Source organism: Bidens hawaiensis, unplaced genomic scaffold, assembly GCF_021521415.1.
Source record: "Bidens hawaiensis isolate Kalapana, Puna unplaced genomic scaffold, B.hawaiensis_p1.1 tig00001960_1, whole genome shotgun sequence".
NCBI lineage: Eukaryota > Viridiplantae > Streptophyta > Magnoliopsida > Asterales > Asteraceae > Bidens > Bidens hawaiensis.
Window position 1 is genome coordinate 1,260,034 of NW_027491108.1, and position 17,830 is coordinate 1,277,863.

Sequence of the window (17,830 nt, forward strand, 5' to 3'; positions counted from 1 at the left end):
TTTGGGCTAAAAATGTAAATTCTGAAAGTTAAAGGGCTAAAAACACCAAATCTGGAAGTAGAGGGACTGAAAATGAAAATATAAACTTTATGCATCTTCGCGTATCGCGAAGATGCATAATGGCTGAACAACTTCGAGTATCGCGAAGATGCTGGCACACATTTCAAAGCCTATTCAGTTACGTGGCGACACGTGTCAACACGGGGTAGAAATGCAAGATTGCGGCGCCGTCATGCATCTTTGCGTATCGCGAACCGCCATAGCATGCATCTTCGCGATACGCGAAGATGCATAAATCGAGGCTATAAATAGGCAGCTACAGGTTTGAACCCCATTCATCCCACATTCACCATCACAAACACACACTTAGTGCCTTTGCCGAGAAGTCCCGAGGTTCGTTTTCGTGAAGTTTGTGCAAGTATTGAAGTGTTAACGAGCTGTAGAGCAGTTGAGTGAGTTAGGAACGAAGTTCTGCCAACTAAGCAATTGTTCTGCCTTAGCATAAGGATTTCAAGCATCCACTAAGGTAGAATCTAAGTCTAAGTTATTGTCAATCATATTATATTAAGCTTAGACTCAGTCAAGGCTATGGCCTTTAACCTTGAAAGTATTTTCAAAAGCATTCATGAACAGATTTCAATCAAACATTATTTTTATAAATATAATGTTATACAAAACTATATTTTGACGGGCATGTAGTAACTGAAAGGGGGATATCATTAGTAGACTCTTCTTGCCTAAGGTAAGTAATTCGTACACATCCCAATCAACTGCGGGACCGTTTACTTACCTGGAGAAGTTTGCCAACGTGATAAACCCTATTAGGCCAAAGCATGCTATACCAAACGTCACACTAATACAATCATGATTTCAAAACATTCACAAACCTAATTAAGGTTACAACCAGACTTAAAGTCTGCATTCTAATCAAGAAACACCATCAAGGTGATCATTCAAACCTATTTGTTTATAGGTTAACAATCAGTCGCAATCAAGAAAGGTTTTCAAACAATCACATCATCGGTACAGGTGAATACTTTCAACCTCTTTATAACGTGAATACGTTAAACCTTTACAAACAGTCAAAACATATTTATACTTTATAAGATAGACAGGTTGTTTATCTTATAGAGTCAGTCAAACGTTTACATGAGATTACGTGATCTCTAAAACGTTATAATACAAAGTAGAGAATAAAGCAACTCAGACCGAATACACATGTATCTGGATCCAAACATAACCGTTAAGCCTAAACAGTCAAAGGCTACGTGGCCGCGGGCTAATGGTCATATATAGTTCCTCCGGAATGGGCTATGTGGCTCGGAGACTTGTGTGTGTGTAGGGCAGTGTCACAATACCGAAAATAGAAATATTTCTACTGAACAATGTCAAGAAAACTATATTTGTATTATAATTGCTATTTAAAATGCTTTTAGAGTTAACGATTCACTAGCATATCGCTAACGTATTTTTCCCCACGTTACAGGAAAGTAAGCGTAGTACAGATAGCAAGGCATAAGAGTCATTTGTGGAGTTAGATGCTCGCAGATGGTGATGGCTCAATTTTAAATAAATAAAATATTATAACAAGTATAAACAAGGTTTGTAAACCAAATACTTGAATATTTATTATCCAAAAGAATTTTCAAAATAAGTTAATATTTTATTATAATCAAAGACTTCCGCTAATAACCTGCAACTCAGATATATTTTCAAAACAGGTACCAACTATGGGTGTCACACCTAGGCCCTAAGTCGGGGTGTGACACAACACAATTACAACCTTAGATATAATAAATAATCTAATCTAATCAGCATCAGCTTCCTGATTTATGGTAACTCCCAAAACCCATTATTCAAATCCACTTTGTCTTGCTTATTGTTGAGAGTTACATCCAGTGGGCATCATAGATGAAAATAAGGAAACACAAGAGAAGGAAAGAGAAGAGATAGATGGTCAAAGCGAAACCGAGAACAGGGTTGACCGTTATAAAGACGAATCCAGTGAACATACTCATTGAGGCGCGCGGAGAACACTACAAAGCAGATGAGGCTTCTAGTCTCATTAATGTGTTCCTGAGTTCTACTTAAGGAGAGAAAGGAAAGGAAAAGGACGGAAAGATAAAGGTAAAGGAAAAAAAGGAAAGGAAATTAAGAGAAAGAGGTAGAATGCTGTGTTCCCAAGTTTCATTAAAGGGAAAGAAACAAGGAAATATGTTCTCGAGTTTCATTAAAGGAAAGAAAAAGAAAGATAAGATAAATAAAGGGTAAAATGAGTGGGTTTGTTTTCTTTCTAAATTTGAAAGAATTGAATGGAAAGGAAAAGAAAGAAAAGGAGTTAATAAAGTGAGAATGAAAAGAAAAGAAAGGAAATGAATCATTTCCCTTCTCTCCTTAATTTAACTCGGGAAAACATATGATAACTCCGTTGAGAATGTCGGTTTAGTTGTTAACCGTGAAGCACCCGACAACGCTACCTTAATTCAAGAAAAAGTTTCTGAATCCATCAATGCAACATCATCAATAAATTTCCATGAGAATGGGCCTCAGTCAAATACCACACTAATGACTGAGATAGCACAAGGATCTTCATATTTGGATTTGCCAGAGATATCGGAGTTAAATGAATCAATTGACTGAAGAAAAGTAGAAAACAGTATCGATCCTTTAAAAATTGCGAATTTGGAGGCTAAAAATGAAGATTTCAGAGCACATTTAGAAGAAAAGGAGGTTTGGAATGATCTAGAAGTATTACCTGTGATAGAACACCGCATGGTAACAGTGAAGCAACAGATGTAGAATGAAACAAACAGATAAAGATGTTTTTTGAAGATGGGTTTTTTTTTCATTTTGATTTGTAATTCTTGTTAGCTAACGTAGTACTAAGATGTCGAAAATATTTTCGTGTGTTCAGTAATTTTTATTGTAGACAAAATAGACGGAGTGGCAGGAGAAGAAAAGTAGAAATGCGAATGTGTGTTTTCCAATGTACATGCAATGGTTGAAGCAGTTTTACCAAACACATGACATGACATGGTCAAGATTTAGCTGGAATTTGTTGTGTTCATCTCCTAAAAACAGAATGGTAGTTTGTGTATATTAGTGTGCTTCTAATGAACTTCCAATGTGGTTAGTTAATGGAGTAATTGATGTAATGGGTTGAAAAGATGCTTGAATGGGAGATTTTCATAAAAAGTGTTGTAGTTGGCCTATGTATACTGGTTTATGCCATGAAATTGCTAGCTAGATTACGAATTTTAATCGTTTTGGAATTATATTTAAGCATCATATATATATATACTAGAAGGTATAATCTCAATCTGTAAGCATGCTATACTTGGTAAAATGCATGAAGAGGTAGGTCCCAGCAGAGCCCAGTTGGACCCGCAAGACTCACCTTGAACAGGGACGTCTGCGCAATGACCAACTGCTCCAGCAGGACCCACCATGCTCAAAGAACCTTACGCGCAGTACGCCAGCTGTACCCGCAGGGAAAGCCTCCCAATGGTGAAGTACCCCGCCTGTTCCCGCAGCTGCGGATACAAGCCATCAGGGAAGGCTACCCGCACTAACAGCAAGGCTACACGCACAAGGCATTAGCCACTTCAGTAGTCACATGAAGGAATGAGCAAGGCGGGAATACTCCCGCCTAAATGAGCCAGTCCGTATGCTTCTGGAATGTCTTTCGTACTATACCTACTAAGGTATGGGCGGAACAGACAATTTGACCAGAGCAGCCCATGAACCAATCACAGGGTGACAGCTCACCGACAACAATACGAGGAGGAGCACCCTCTAGTACTGTTTGTCACTATTAGCCGCTGCCTACTCACCAACCCTTACGATGGGACGTGCGCAGCCTACAGTTGGTGGAACAGTGCGTAGCCGGCAGTAAAGGAACCGTATACAGCCGACCTTTACTGTTGGCCGTAGCCTATCCACCAACCAGCATGGCCTGTGCGTAGTCACTGTTGGTGGAACAGGATTACTATTCAGCCGGCTGTACCTTCTAGAAAACCTACCTTCGGCTATAAATACTCCAACACCTTGGAATGGTAAGATCATCTGATATCTCAATCTTATCTAGCAATCTCTTAATATACACTTATATTCAGAGCAATCTAGTCTGATTCTCACGCCGGAGGGTGGTCACAAGGAGGAACCCCCCCTTCTCAGTGACAAGCTTACGGTGTCTGTTTTGCAGGTCCCCTGAAGAACAACCTTCTCTGCTGGACCTCATCCTCGTGGGAAACATTACTTAACCCCCAGATTATCTATAATCTGCCCGTGGGTTCACTTAGTGTTTCTTCAATGCATTAAATGGATTGCAAGAACGATCAAGTCTCAAGATGAAAATCTGAAGCAAATTTTACTTGAGTCACGCCGTATCTATTAGATATATACTAGTCGGGTTCTATAACTATATCGTGATCATGGCTACTAATAAGAATGGTGTTTGTATAAATCTAAACTTACTTTGAACTTTGTTGTAAACCTTGAAAGTAAAAGAATTAGAGCGTCGACCCCCCAATGTGATGGTTATGGGGTCCTTTTTATGTGACGAGGCCGTTCCTCTCCATTGTGATTCCCGTTCTTCGCCATTGGGGGTTTTTGGCTAAGGTCGTGCATACGGATGGATGTTAAAGAAGGGATCCAAGAAGGCGTTTATAAAGGTGGTAATTATTTAACAATGCTTTAGCTTATAAAGTGATTTCTAATCTAATTTATCAAGCATGTATATAGATTTTCCTATTGTAGATCCTCTTGACGAAGTGAAAAAGAGTGAATCTATCCCACAAGTTTTTTTTATCATTATTAAACAGTACTATTAACTGCTACGACAATTACAAACCACGTGAAAAATACGACCGGATCCGATATCGTAATAAACAACTGTACATGCATTGATCACCCCAAAATCACATTTTAATCAAAACAACTCATCAAGCAATCTCACTGTACACTCTGCAAAACATAAAATATAAAAAATAATAATAAAAAAGATCCTCTTCTATAACAATTATCTCCGGCGACTACTCGCCGTCATGTCTCAGCTCCTTCCGTAGCTTCTTCGTAAACGACTGGCAGGCATCCACGCTCAAATCCACCGCCGCAGCCAACGCCACAAACGCCGCAGCATCCTCCGTGCACGTCACGTGCTGAACCCCAATCTCCACCTCCGCCTTACTACCCGCCACCTTTGATGACATCACAAACCCCTGGTACATCACATGCGCCCATGACCCTGACCATATATCCGACCCGGAGTCAAAACTACCCGTCGGCGTCGTCATCGGTGACCCTCCGTTACCGATGTCTATAGTAAACTTCCCGCCATGTTTGGAGCTGATGGAGGAGTTAGATAAAATGATCGGGTCAAGTCCCGAGGTCGCCGCATCGGGTAACAGCTCGAAACGGTACCCGATGTGGTCCCGGGCCCGGCTGGAGGACTCTCTCCATGCCTCCAGCCGGCCCCATGGCTTCCATGTGTTGTGACCCGGGCGCATAATAAGCCAAGCGCCCGGGTGCGACTTACAGACGCCCTTTGTACCGTTAGACGGGACAAACGGCGTCACCATAGAAGCCATGGCGACTGGTGAGCCGGAGAGATCATGGATCGTAATCGACCATCCTTTCCGCTCTTTCTGGTCGTCACCAGAGCTTCTGAAACTGAACTTGCAAGTAAAAACAGCCTGACGGATGTTTCCATTCACTTGAAACACCTGCGGGCTGCACTCGGGTTCACCGTCAAACTCGAAAACAAATCTCGGGTCGGGTTCAACCCAAACATTTAAATGCAAATGAACGGGTTTCTTGGAGATCCGGTCACCAACCGGAGCCCACCCGTTCTGAACCACCACTAATCCTCTGCTACCAGCATAATCAATCACCTTAGAATCCAAACCAACTGATACAACCCCAATCAGCTTACCGGATCCAACCGCACAAACCGGGTTTCCTTTCCGACCCGAAAAGACTTCGATCTTCAACCCGTTGGATTTCTCAATCACCTTATCAAACTCCGATTTCTTGAAGTTGAAGCAGGCTTGAACCTGATCGGTTACTTGATTCACATCACCGTCTACACAGTACGCAACATCAGCGATCTGGGTCGGTAAACTCTTGAGTTTGATCTTACAGTAACAGCTTGTCAAGGGAGGGTTACCGGAAGACTTCAAAGCTAAGTTTCCAACTACAAGTCTTACGAAAGGACATGGATCCATGACTCCTTTCGTTATATCAATTCCTCCACGATTAGTGGGTTATGTTTTGTTTCCTAGAATTTGATGAACAGAGAAAGCTAGCAAGGTGGTTTTATATATATACAGTTTATTATATTCTAATATAATATAATAGATACAGGGTGAGAGAGAGAGAGAGAGAAAAAAAACAGCTGGAAATAGCGGGGAAGAATAATGGAATGCATGGACATGCGTGCAAGAGTGGGCTGGGTGCACGTATGCAAACAGAGATGCCAGCGATGTGATGGAATCTATTTAGTTTATATCGTCCAACTTGAATAAGTTAGGCTGAGGGGTGGGGGGGCTCTAATGGGGGCGCGAGTGGGGGCTCTAGCCAATAATATTGTGACGTGTGACAGAGAGAGAAACTGGATAAGATGGGTGTTGGAGCCCCCGCTGGAGCCCCTGGCCCTGGTGTGAAGGGGCGCGAGCAGGGGCTCCAGCGGATTTTTTTTTTATTTTTTTATAAATATATTCAAAAAACGTATTATTAAAAAAAACTCATAAATTATTAAAAAAAACACACATTAAAAAAAAACATTAATATCTAAAAATAAAATAAAAATTAAAGTACTAAAAAAACATTATTCTTATTCTTCAGCTTGGTCTTCTTCGATCAACCTCTTTCGGATACGTTCCTTTTGCTTTTCCATCAGCATTTGATCGACCGGATTTAGGTTACTGAAGTCTCTTGTAAGGAAGTCCAAATCTCTCATTCGACTTTTTTCCTTTTTGTCATTAGAGACCACCTCCATGGTTTTGTTGAATTTATTGAGGGATTCAACAAGATCGACGATGTTTACGGCTCCCCCCTCAGCCGGTTTTTTCCCCTTGGCGTCCCGTCCCAATGGCCGCCTCCTCGGCGGTGAAGACGTTTCCTCCCCCGCAATGTTTAGGTCGAATCCAACGCGGCAATCTGACCCGTCCGTTGCAAGTTGTTTTTTTCGGTGGACGCGTCTTCTTGCTCCCGTAGCATCACCGTGTGATTCTTGTGTCTCCGGAACAACAAAGTTAGGAGACGGTTGTATGTTGGATTGTTGAAAGCCGGATGTTTCTTGCGACCCCGAAAAAAACATCGATTGGTCTGGTGACGACCATAAATCGTCGTAACTATAACCTGAATCTAGGTTTGGGTACCAATTTCCAGACATGTTTTTAAAAAAAAGTTTGGAAGATGGGTTGATTTTGGGTTTTTTTTTGAAGTTGTGGTAATTGTTTTATGTGATTTTGGGTGTGGTAATTGTTTTAGGTGATATTGGGTTTATATATAGGAAGAATAAATTTTTTTTTATTAAATTAAAGAGCCCAACGGCTCATTTGTGTACACTCCAACGGCTATGTCACGCACCCCAATGCTCCTTTACGCCACCTTTCTCCCGCGACCCACCTTGCGCCTGCTTTGAATTCCGCGCTCGCGCCCCTCTCGCGCCCCTCTCGCGCCCCGGTGGTGTGGTGCTCGCGCCCCCAGGGGCTCTCGCGCCCCCGCTGAAGCCCCACACCCCTCAGCCTTACTATCAACCCAGCTTGAATAAGTTACTATCAATTTGGATTTAGTTAAAGTTAAATAATCATATCTAATTTTTAAGATTCAGGAGAACTTCATAAAATAAGAAATACTCAACGTTGTTGTATATGTTAATTGTTAATTACCTCATCACTGACTTTTTTTATTAGTTGTCAAAACTGCACTTGATTAGAGTATGATCCAAATTACGGGCATATTTGTTTGATGTATTTATTTATAAGAGTCCTTTTATCGAGATTGTTTTTAAAGGTGTTTATTCTAATTCATAGAAGTAAACAAGCAATTAGGCATGCATTAGCTAAAATATAGTTGATAACTTAATATCTACATGGATGAGATTTTCAACATGGGTTGGTGAAGAATGAAAGTCGATTAAAGAGAGATGAGAGGGTGAGTGATGTTAATGAGATGGTATCTAATGTATAGATCATTCAACCCTTGGAGATGCTCTAATTATATGTATACCGTTGAGGGATTACGTAGATGCTATCATTCCTTGTGTTCGTCATCTACTTGTTTCCTTTGTCATGTCTAAGCAATGAATTCACATTAAGTAATATAGGGCCTCAACATTTTTTATTTGGTTATGTATGTCTTCTGCTTAAGACTAACTGTTCAATTCTTAATGCAAATATGTCACTATAAGGCTCGTTATAATCATTCGATTACTCAAAGAACGTGACACTTGAGATATATATATATGTGTGTGTGTGACCTAGGTAGTCAAAGACGCTCAACGTATTCGAGGCGTAAAGGGTGAGCCTTGGGCCTAGGCACAAGACATTTAAAAAGTTGGGGGTGCTAAGCAATGCGTAAAGGGTGAGCCTTGGGTCTAGACAAGTTTAATGTTAGTTTAAATTGGTTTTAGGCCTTTTTGTATCTATTTGACCACTTTTAGTCATTGAAGCCTGAATTTTGAGAATTTGAAAGGGATGTTAGTACGAGAGTCATTTCATAGAATAAGTAATCTTGATCAGGAATTATGGCAATTTAATTTATATATAGTTGAAGAAGAATGGCCACTTCTTTTCTAAACAAGTAACAAACCTTTAATGTTGTTTAAAATAAAGAGAAAACCACAAAAGTAACTATTTTGATGTGTTATGTAATTATAGTTGTGTCATAAAACATTTATATGGTGATAAAATACACGAATTCATATCACATACACATCATCTCTTTATATGTGATCAGCTCATATATAACTCATCAGTATGCATGTTGTGACCTGTGTGAATTACATTTTGTTAGTTTGTATACTATTGGTAATCAACATTTGTGCGTCGATCATCTTTCACTCACATACTATAAGTTTTACGTGATTTAATGAAGATAATTTATAGCAACTAAATTTAAAAAGATAATACGCAAAACATAACATATTTCAAAAAAATTGCAACTTAAGTTAAATGACGATAATATCTTTCAACTACGTACCTTGATGTAAGTAAACTATATCTAGTGAACTACCAAGAATTACATAGCATGTTCTTTCTTAACTACATTTCAAAGTAGACACTAACAACGTTTTACATTAAACATGCCCTTTGCAACCAAATGTTGTCGTCTTATGTTATGTGGGTAGAGTATAGAAATTTAACGATTGATTTTAACCAAAGAATAAGACCAAAACACAACTTGAATATATTGCATGCATTAATTATCGAAGGAAAGATGTGTTGGTGGCAAAAGACCCGAAGTAAGCATTTGACAAGGTATAAACTTTTACTAAATTATTATTTCTGATTTTTCTCTCAACCTATCTCTTTGTTGAGAAAAGTGTATTCAAACAACCATTAAAGTACTGATGTTGCATGTTCTTGGCATCGTTCGCTAAATTAATAAGAAGAAAGCAACGGTAGTCTAGTATTTACAATTACTGCTATTTAAATATAAAATCAGTAAACAACATGGTTTACATGAAAATAATTTTTAAAACGAAGATCACGTTATTTGTTTCACCATTGAATACTTATCTTGTAAGCAAACAGTCAATTGCCAAACAAAAAGAAATGTATATTAAACATAAGAGAAAAAGGGTGATTGGGTGGTAGGGGGAGTTGGGTAAGCAAGCAGTGGTAGACAGCTGTTAGATTACAAGAGTTCGTTGTTCCAGCTCCGTGTCTTACCACCACCACAAGTACCTGTACCTTCCCCCACTTTATTTTGTCTCCTTTTCTATTAAAAGTTTTATTTTTAGTCTAATAAATAAACGTATAATTGGTCAACGAGGAGTAATTGACCGATTTATATTCTCTTACTTGGCAATCAATTGTCCTTATTAATTTCATCATTTTTATTTCAAACCTTCTAATTCTATTAGAGATACTATCAAATTTTTTCCTTTCAAAACTCGATCATATGAACTCCTCATGAAGAAAACTTTATGGGGGTGTTTGGTACAGAGAATGGAAAAAGAGAGAAAATATAAATGGAAATGGAATTGTAGAGGAAGAGAATTGGTATGGAGAATAAGAATCATTTTTCTTGTTTGGTACACGAGAAAATAAACAGAGAACTCTGCTATACCCAACCCCACCTCCACCCAACCTGACACCACTCACCACCGCAGCCCCACCACCACCACAGCCCCACACCACCAGCACCACCACCACAGCCCTTTCTTCAACCACAGCCCACCACCACCGGCTGCCGCCACCAAATCCCCTTCTTCAACCACAGTACACAAGAAATTAAAAAGATTCAAATTTTTGGAACATAAGATATAGAAAAAGGAGGCTCAGATCTGTCATCACTGCCTCTTTGGAGATTTTGTGGTGGTGGTTGTGGTGGCGATGATGATGATGATAATCAGAAGCCACCTGCGACCATCGCCGATTTCCACCACCACTGTCACCCACTTGCGACCACAATCACCCGACCATCTGAAAACCCTAACCTACCACGAACCACCACTTGAAACCCTAATCTCCGTTCACCCGTACCACCTGCAACCTACAACCGGTTACCATCTCTGTGTTCACCACTGCGAATGGCGGAGACGGGGTGGTGGTTGTAGACTTGGAGACGAGGTGGCGGTTGCAGACTTGGAGACGAGGTGGTGGCCGGAGACGGGGTGGTGGTCGGAGACGAGGTGGTGGCCGGAGACGAGGTGGTGACATGCTATAAGGAGGCTGCTGAGAAATGGATTTCTCTTTGTTTTAAAGAGAAATGGAATTCTCTAGTTTTAGAGAAATAGAAATGAAAAGTGGAAAACAAACAAAAGAAATATTTCTAATTCCATTTCTCCCCAATCAAATCCCTTTACCAAACACCCCCTATATGTTTGGTTGGAGGTAATGGAATGAAGGAGAAATAAAATGAGAGAATGAATGAAATGAACAACAGAATAAAATGGATCATTACCATTCCTTCGTCTTGTTTGGTTAACCTATAGAAATGGAATAAATTATTACTTTTTGTTGTTTGGTATATAAAAAAAACGTAGGAATGAATTAGAAATAATAAAAACACTCCTATCTAAAAATAATTTTTTACAAAAAAAAAAAGGACCCGCAACAACGATGGTAGTGGTAGCTCAGGTGACGAATATGGTGGTGGTGGTGGGCGGTGGTGGAGGTGGGGGTGGTAGCATTGGTAGTGATGGTGATGGTAGGGCGGCGACGGTGGTGGTGGCGGTGGTGACATAGGTGGTAGTGGCGGCAACGACGGTGGCGGGCAGCAACGACGATGGCGGTCAGGTGGTGGTGGCAGCAATGGTAGTGGTGGTCGTCGTTGTTAGGTAGTGGTGTTGTTGAGAAAGTAGAGTGAAGGAGGAATAGAATGAAAAAAAAGAAGGGGGGTGAGAAGGAATGATTTTGATGGAATAGGATTTCATGTGTAATGGATGATTTCATTCCATTGAGCAACCAAACATCACATTTTTCATTCTCATGTAATGAATTATTCCCTTCCCACTGTCATTCCCACACAACAAACGCTACCTTAAATTCAACCTTCATTATCACCTCCATGGCCCCACCACACTGGTAATAGCTTTTTATCATGCAAATGAGTCATGAAACTCGTAATTTCTTGTTTTGTTATTTCTAAATTCAGACATGTGTTATAATTTAGAACAAATGCAAATAACTTTAATACCTTAAAAGAATTTAAAATTTTAGTTTAATAATTTGATCAGTGAAAATGTGAAAGTTGAAAGTTACACGAATCACTAAACTTTAGTGACATGATTGCTAAAAGAGTGGTTTTTAAAGTGTAAGTTACTTAAACTAGAGTGATAAAATATAACCGGTAAAAATGGTTTTGTTGTCCAGTAAGGCTGGATGTTATGGGGTAGAAAGGGGAATCAAAGGAGTAGAGTCAACGCCATATGTCTTCCACGGTTCCACATCACCTTCAAAATAGGGTAGAGCCCCTTTGAGTGCAACCAAAATAACGACACCAAAGCCCCGTTTTGCCTGCAACTCAATCAAATGGACCCATATGAAATGCGTTGGCGCCAATCTCCATCTCAATAACACACGGTTAAGTAAAAGACATAGGGTATCTTTGGCAAGGAGCTTTTAAGGGTTTCAAGCTTGAAGCTTTTAAGAAAAAACTAATACCTAACAAAAAACCTTGTTTGGTTCAATAGGACTGAAGCTTTTATAAATTAACAAAGGTTTTGAATAAGGGTAAAATATGTAACTGTTATATGAAGCCTTTCAACTTTTGTTACTTTATATAATAGTTACATAATTTTGGTACTTATACCTAACAAAAAGCCTTGTTTTGTTCAATGGGATTGAAGCATTTATATTTGGAAAAAAAGTTCTTTTTCTAAAACGCTACTACTACTAGCTTTTAAGAAAAAGCTACAAGCTTTTATAATTGAATTTACAATTTTGATACTTAAACTTTCATTAACTTTTGTTAATTTATATAATAGTTACATATTTTACCCTTATTCAAAACTAACTACCCCCATGACTCTTTAAAAGTCAATAACTTTTTCACACATTAATATTTTTTTAAACACATTACATCATAAAAAAGAGCATGTTATTCTCTTTAATTTGAGTATGATATTGAAATACTTCTTTACCGGTTATGATTGGCAACAAGTCGAGTCAGACGAGCTCGGGTCATGTGTAAGACTAAATTAGAGTCGGAACGAGTCGATACGAAAATGGTTAATGTAGTTCGTTCCAGTCAGTACGGTTTTGAGTCGAAAGGGGCCAGATCAGAACATGCTTCAGATTAAAACGGTGTCGGGTCAGAAAGGGTTTCAGATCAAAAAATGTTGGCTTAAAAAATTATCTGTTTGAAATTGCTGTATATTTGAGCTTTGTTTCTTGATTTTCGCCACCCGTTACACGCTTATTGCCATTGCACGAATTAAACGCCCGCATTCGGGTTATGTGTGCACTATTATCAAGTGAATCACGTACTGACACGGATTATGTGAGTGATGTCAGGTTGCGCGCGCACTCCGCTACACCGCGCGGGCACCAAATTAGTTTTATTAAAAGTTCCAGCTACTCTGCCAAACGTCTAAATATATCTAAAAAGTTACAGCTACCCTGCTAAACACCTAAATATATCTAAAAAGCTACAGCTACTAGTTTTTAGCTTCTAGCTACCAGCTAGTTTTGCCAAGTATACCCATATAAAGAGAAAATCATAATATGAGCTATTTATTTTGATGTGGTATATATATCTTAGGGACATAAAAATTACCTCTATAATCATTATATATGTGACACATTCATATATCCAATTTTGCCCATCTACCAACAATTTATTCATATTATATGACAGTAAATGCATCGTCTACGTGACTAACAATCATGTATTACCTTCACTAGTGTATCACCAGATCGTGTCACGTGTATCATCCATATTAATCGCGTACGGTATCTGATATGATACAAATCTTCACTACTTACTGTGAATTTTATAGAAAGTTATTGATGTAAGATTAAAGTTTCGTTAGAAAGCTCACTTATATTGACATGAAAATGATCGAAGGTGAAACCAAAGATTTCAAATCACCTGAGCAATCACTATTATATATAGTTTGTCTATAATATCCGGATCAACTAGTTATACGAGTCATGATAGATGTGAATTTCTAACTTAGCACTGACTGAGTAATAAATATGCGTGAATATTAGACGATAAGTATTACAATTTGATCTATAAATATTATGAAGCATAGTACCTTGACCTGGTTATATTATTGAAGGTTGAAACGAAGAAAAAACACGAAGAAGCTAGCAATTGGGGTGTTGGTCAACTCCGTCGTTACATGGCGTTGAACTCCATTGTCATTATGATTAGCAGTGCCTGGTAGCAAATACGTTTTTTGTCTAATGGGGTGCTGGTCAATGTCAAGCTCAAAGACTTTAAAGAGTTTTTCTCGACAGTTTGGAACACGATCAGGACCACTCTTTTGCAATTTTGGGAAGGAGAAATTGTTAAGACACATCGAAAAGTTGAGTATTGTTACCTAACTGTCAATTTTTGGAATGTAGCATCTGAAATTGTTGTAATCTTTGTATGAAACATTAGTAGTTCTACACTATGAAAACAGTAAGTATAAACAATCCCAAAAGAAAATATTTAGAAAAGGATGCAAGTTACAGGACTTACGTAGTTCTGGTAACGAGAAATACCTATTGCAAAATGCCAAAATAATCATTAAAGCATTATAAATATGAAATATGCAAAAGGGTGTGGTGTTCAAGACTTAGGTTCTTCTAAGTTCTCAAAAATGGAAACTCTATATCTCCTCAATTGAAGAAGATATGTATACAAATACAAACAATTTACAAAAGAGGGATACAAGAATATAAAAAGATACAAATAAGCAGTACAACAATTCATAAATTTAACAATATAACTATCTAACTTCCCCCTCAAGCGATACGGTGGTGGACCAAAGACAAGTAGCTGCCGGAAGTAGTCAAATTGCGGACTAAGGAAGGCTCTTTGTAAAAATGTCTGCCGCCAGGAGCTTGGTTGGCACAAACTTTGTATATAATTTACCAGAAAGAACTAGTTCACGAATGAAATGATAATCCAAATCATTGTGTTTTGCACGTTTGTGAAATACATGGTTTTGCGTAAGAAATAAAGCGCTTCTATTATCACAGAGAATAGTTTGTCGATCATGTGGTAAGGCATGGAGCTCTTGTAGATGATGAGTTTTCCAGACAATCTTAGCAGCCGTATTAGTCATAGCTCGATACTCATATTCACAACTGGTGCGAGTGATGGTAGGTTGTTTCTTATCACTCCATGAGATGAGATTACCACCCAGAAAAATAGAGTAACCATAAGTAGAACGATGAGTTTCGAAACAACGAGCTTCCTAAGCATCAGAGTAGCCTAGGAGAGATGTATGAGAGGGTCAACAGTAGTGAAGACCAAAGGCCAAAGTGCCCTTAAGATATCTGAGAATCTGTTTTACCGCCTCAAAATGTGTAACCGTTGGAGCATGCAGAAATTGGCTAACTTGATTGATGGCATAGTGATATCAGGTCGTGTTATCGTGAGATACTGAAGAGCACCCACACTGGAACGGTATAGCGCAGGATCCGAATATAAGTTACCTGCTGAAACAAAGGAAACATTAGTGCTTAAAGGTGTCGGTGTCGGTTTGGCATCCAACATTCGGGCATGGGTAAGTATGTCGGTAGTATATTTAGATTGGTTTAAAAAGAGCCCATTAGAGGTATATGTAACTTCAAGCCCAAGAAAGTAGTTAAGCTCCCCCAAATCTTTAGTGGTAAATTCTTGATTTAGGCGAGTGATGAATGAGGTGAGTGTGAGGGGTTGGCTTCCTGTTAAGATCAAATCATCAACATGGAATAACAAGTACATAATGCATCACTCTCTTCGGAAGACAAATAGAGACGGGTCAGCACGATATATAAACCTAGTGTTAGTAAGAAATGTGATAAGGCGATGAAACTAGGCCTGATGGGCCTGTTTGAGCCCATATAAAGCCTTTTTTTAATTTGCACACATGATTGGAAAACTGAGGATCAACAAATCCCGATGGTTGTTCCATATATACACTTTTAGTGAGATGCCCATGGAGAAACGCGCTATTAACTGATGTAGTTTCCATTGGTTTATGACAGCTAAGGAAAGAACAATGCGAACCGTAGCAGCCTTAACAACTGAGCTAAACGTATGAAAGTAATCAAGACCTGGTGTTTGACTGAAGCCTTGAGCCACAAGGCGAGCTTTATGACGATCAACAGTACCATTAGCAAGGAATTTTGGACGATAGAGCCATTTAGAACCAACAATGTTACGATTATGGGGACGAGGGACGAGTGTCCATGTGTTGTTACGGTGAAGAGCGTCAATCTCTCTTTGCATGACAGTGACCCATTTCTCATATTTGGATTAACATGAAACCAACCCCTCACACTCACCTTATTCATCACTGGCCTAAATCAAGAATTTGCTATTAAAATGCCAAAATAATCATTAAAGCATTATAAATAAATATGCAAAAGTGTGTAGTGTTCAGCTTAGGTTCTTCTAAGTTCTTATCAAGTCATATATATGTCCCTTGTAAGTCAAAGCATTAAGCCTAACAAAAGTTCTAACACATGGTTGCTTAAAGTGGAAAGTGTTTACTTAAGGAAACTTTACTCACTTGGATGGTAAATTAAACCTATTTAAGCTACTAATCCACATAAACACATAAGGTGTGCTTATACAAGTAATACTAGCTTTTGAACCCATAAATTACACGGAATTTGTCAAATAATTGAAATTTAGATATTTAATCATACATGATTTATGGATTTTCTTTTGAATCTATAGATTAATTTTAATATTATCACACACACACTTCAAATATTACCTATTTAAATTTTATATTTTCTTAAGATTGAAATAATGTTTTAAGATGACATAAAATCAATTATTGATACCTAAAGTGTAAGTTAAATAGTGTTTTACAAATTGTAAGATTATAAATATTGTATTTATTCAATGAAATTTAAAGTATACGCATAATTAAATATCTATTATAAACATAAGTCACTAAATATTATACGATAATTTTTGTAGATAATTATTTAACTAATTTAATAATTCATTGTTTGATTTTAAACTTATTATTAATATTCAATATATAGTTTATATGTTTTTTAAAATCATAGTCAAACGTTCTATATCTAATAGTAAAATTAGATGTAACGGGTTACTAAATGTTGTGATTTAAATTACATTAAATACTTCTTTTTTTTTTGTAAAATTAGATGTGATGGGTTAGTAAAAGCTATTGTGATTTAAATTATATGAAATACTTTTTTTTTTTCATATGAGTTACAACTAATAGGTTATACCAATTAAACATATGACCTATAGATAGTATGGATTAAGGAGTGTGGAGATTAGAAAATAGATGGGAAATTAAAGTTTAGAATGAATATGGTTAGGACACACCATCATTATTATTTTTGTTTATTAGTATACTAGGTTAGTTACCCGTGTAGCACACGGGTTAGAAAAAATAAATTATTTAAATAATAACACAATGAAATACAAAAAATATGTTCAAAAGATATAAAGAGATATTATATGGTAGAATAAATTATACATTACACAACGTGGAAATAAAAAGTTAGAAAATTCACAAATCTCTAAATATTTCTTCTTTGTACACAATATTTTTGTTTTAAGAATAAAAGTGTGAGTTCCAATATTACTTCCGGGTAGGGATGAGATCGGTCCCGTACCGGTACCGATCGGTCCCGGTTCCGAAAATCACAAATTTTGGTACCGGTACCAAAAGTAGAAAATTCGGGAAATACCGGTACTGGTCCCGGTCCCGATACCGAAACTCAAAACTTTGGCACCGATTTGGTACCGATGGTACCAAATCGGTACCGATTTCGGTACTAATACCAAATTTGCTCATCCCTACTTCCGGATATGATTTCGGCTTTTGTAACACAGTTATCATATTGTACTTTCACATATAGTCTAGTTTCATTGAATAGACCAATTACTAATTAATATTTTAAGCAACATCATTTCAACATCAGCTTTTATGACTAACCTATAACTTGACAACCATATATTTGAGGCC

General features: G+C 38.0%; 2 protein-coding genes across 3 annotated transcripts in view; one reads left to right on the forward strand and one right to left on the reverse strand.

Moving 5' to 3' along the window:
• LOC143601874 (E3 ubiquitin-protein ligase PRT1-like) overlaps window positions 1-17,830 on the forward strand; it is a 228,406-nt gene that overhangs the window by 145,148 nt on the left and 65,428 nt on the right. The window lies entirely within an intron of this gene.
• LOC143600430 (uncharacterized) lies at window positions 4,914-6,264 on the reverse strand. 2 transcript variants are annotated; one of them, XM_077078134.1, is made up of 2 exons: window positions 5,906-6,264; window positions 4,914-5,866 (listed from the first exon to the last, which is right to left on the reverse strand). In XM_077078134.1, exons 1-2 carry the CDS (start codon window positions 6,222-6,224, stop codon window positions 5,034-5,036), a joined length of 1,152 nt encoding a protein of 383 aa, XP_076934249.1. In that variant the 5' UTR covers window positions 6,225-6,264; the 3' UTR covers window positions 4,914-5,033. The 2 variants fall into 2 exon arrangements, with proteins under 2 accessions (XP_076934249.1, XP_076934243.1); XM_077078128.1 differs by having other exon boundaries at window positions 4,918-6,264.

Excerpts from the sequence above, each read along its gene's own strand:
- LOC143600430 (XM_077078128.1), bottom strand. The coding sequence starts at position 6,224 with ATGGATCCATGTCCTTTCGTAAGACTTGTAGTTGGAAACTTAGCTTTG.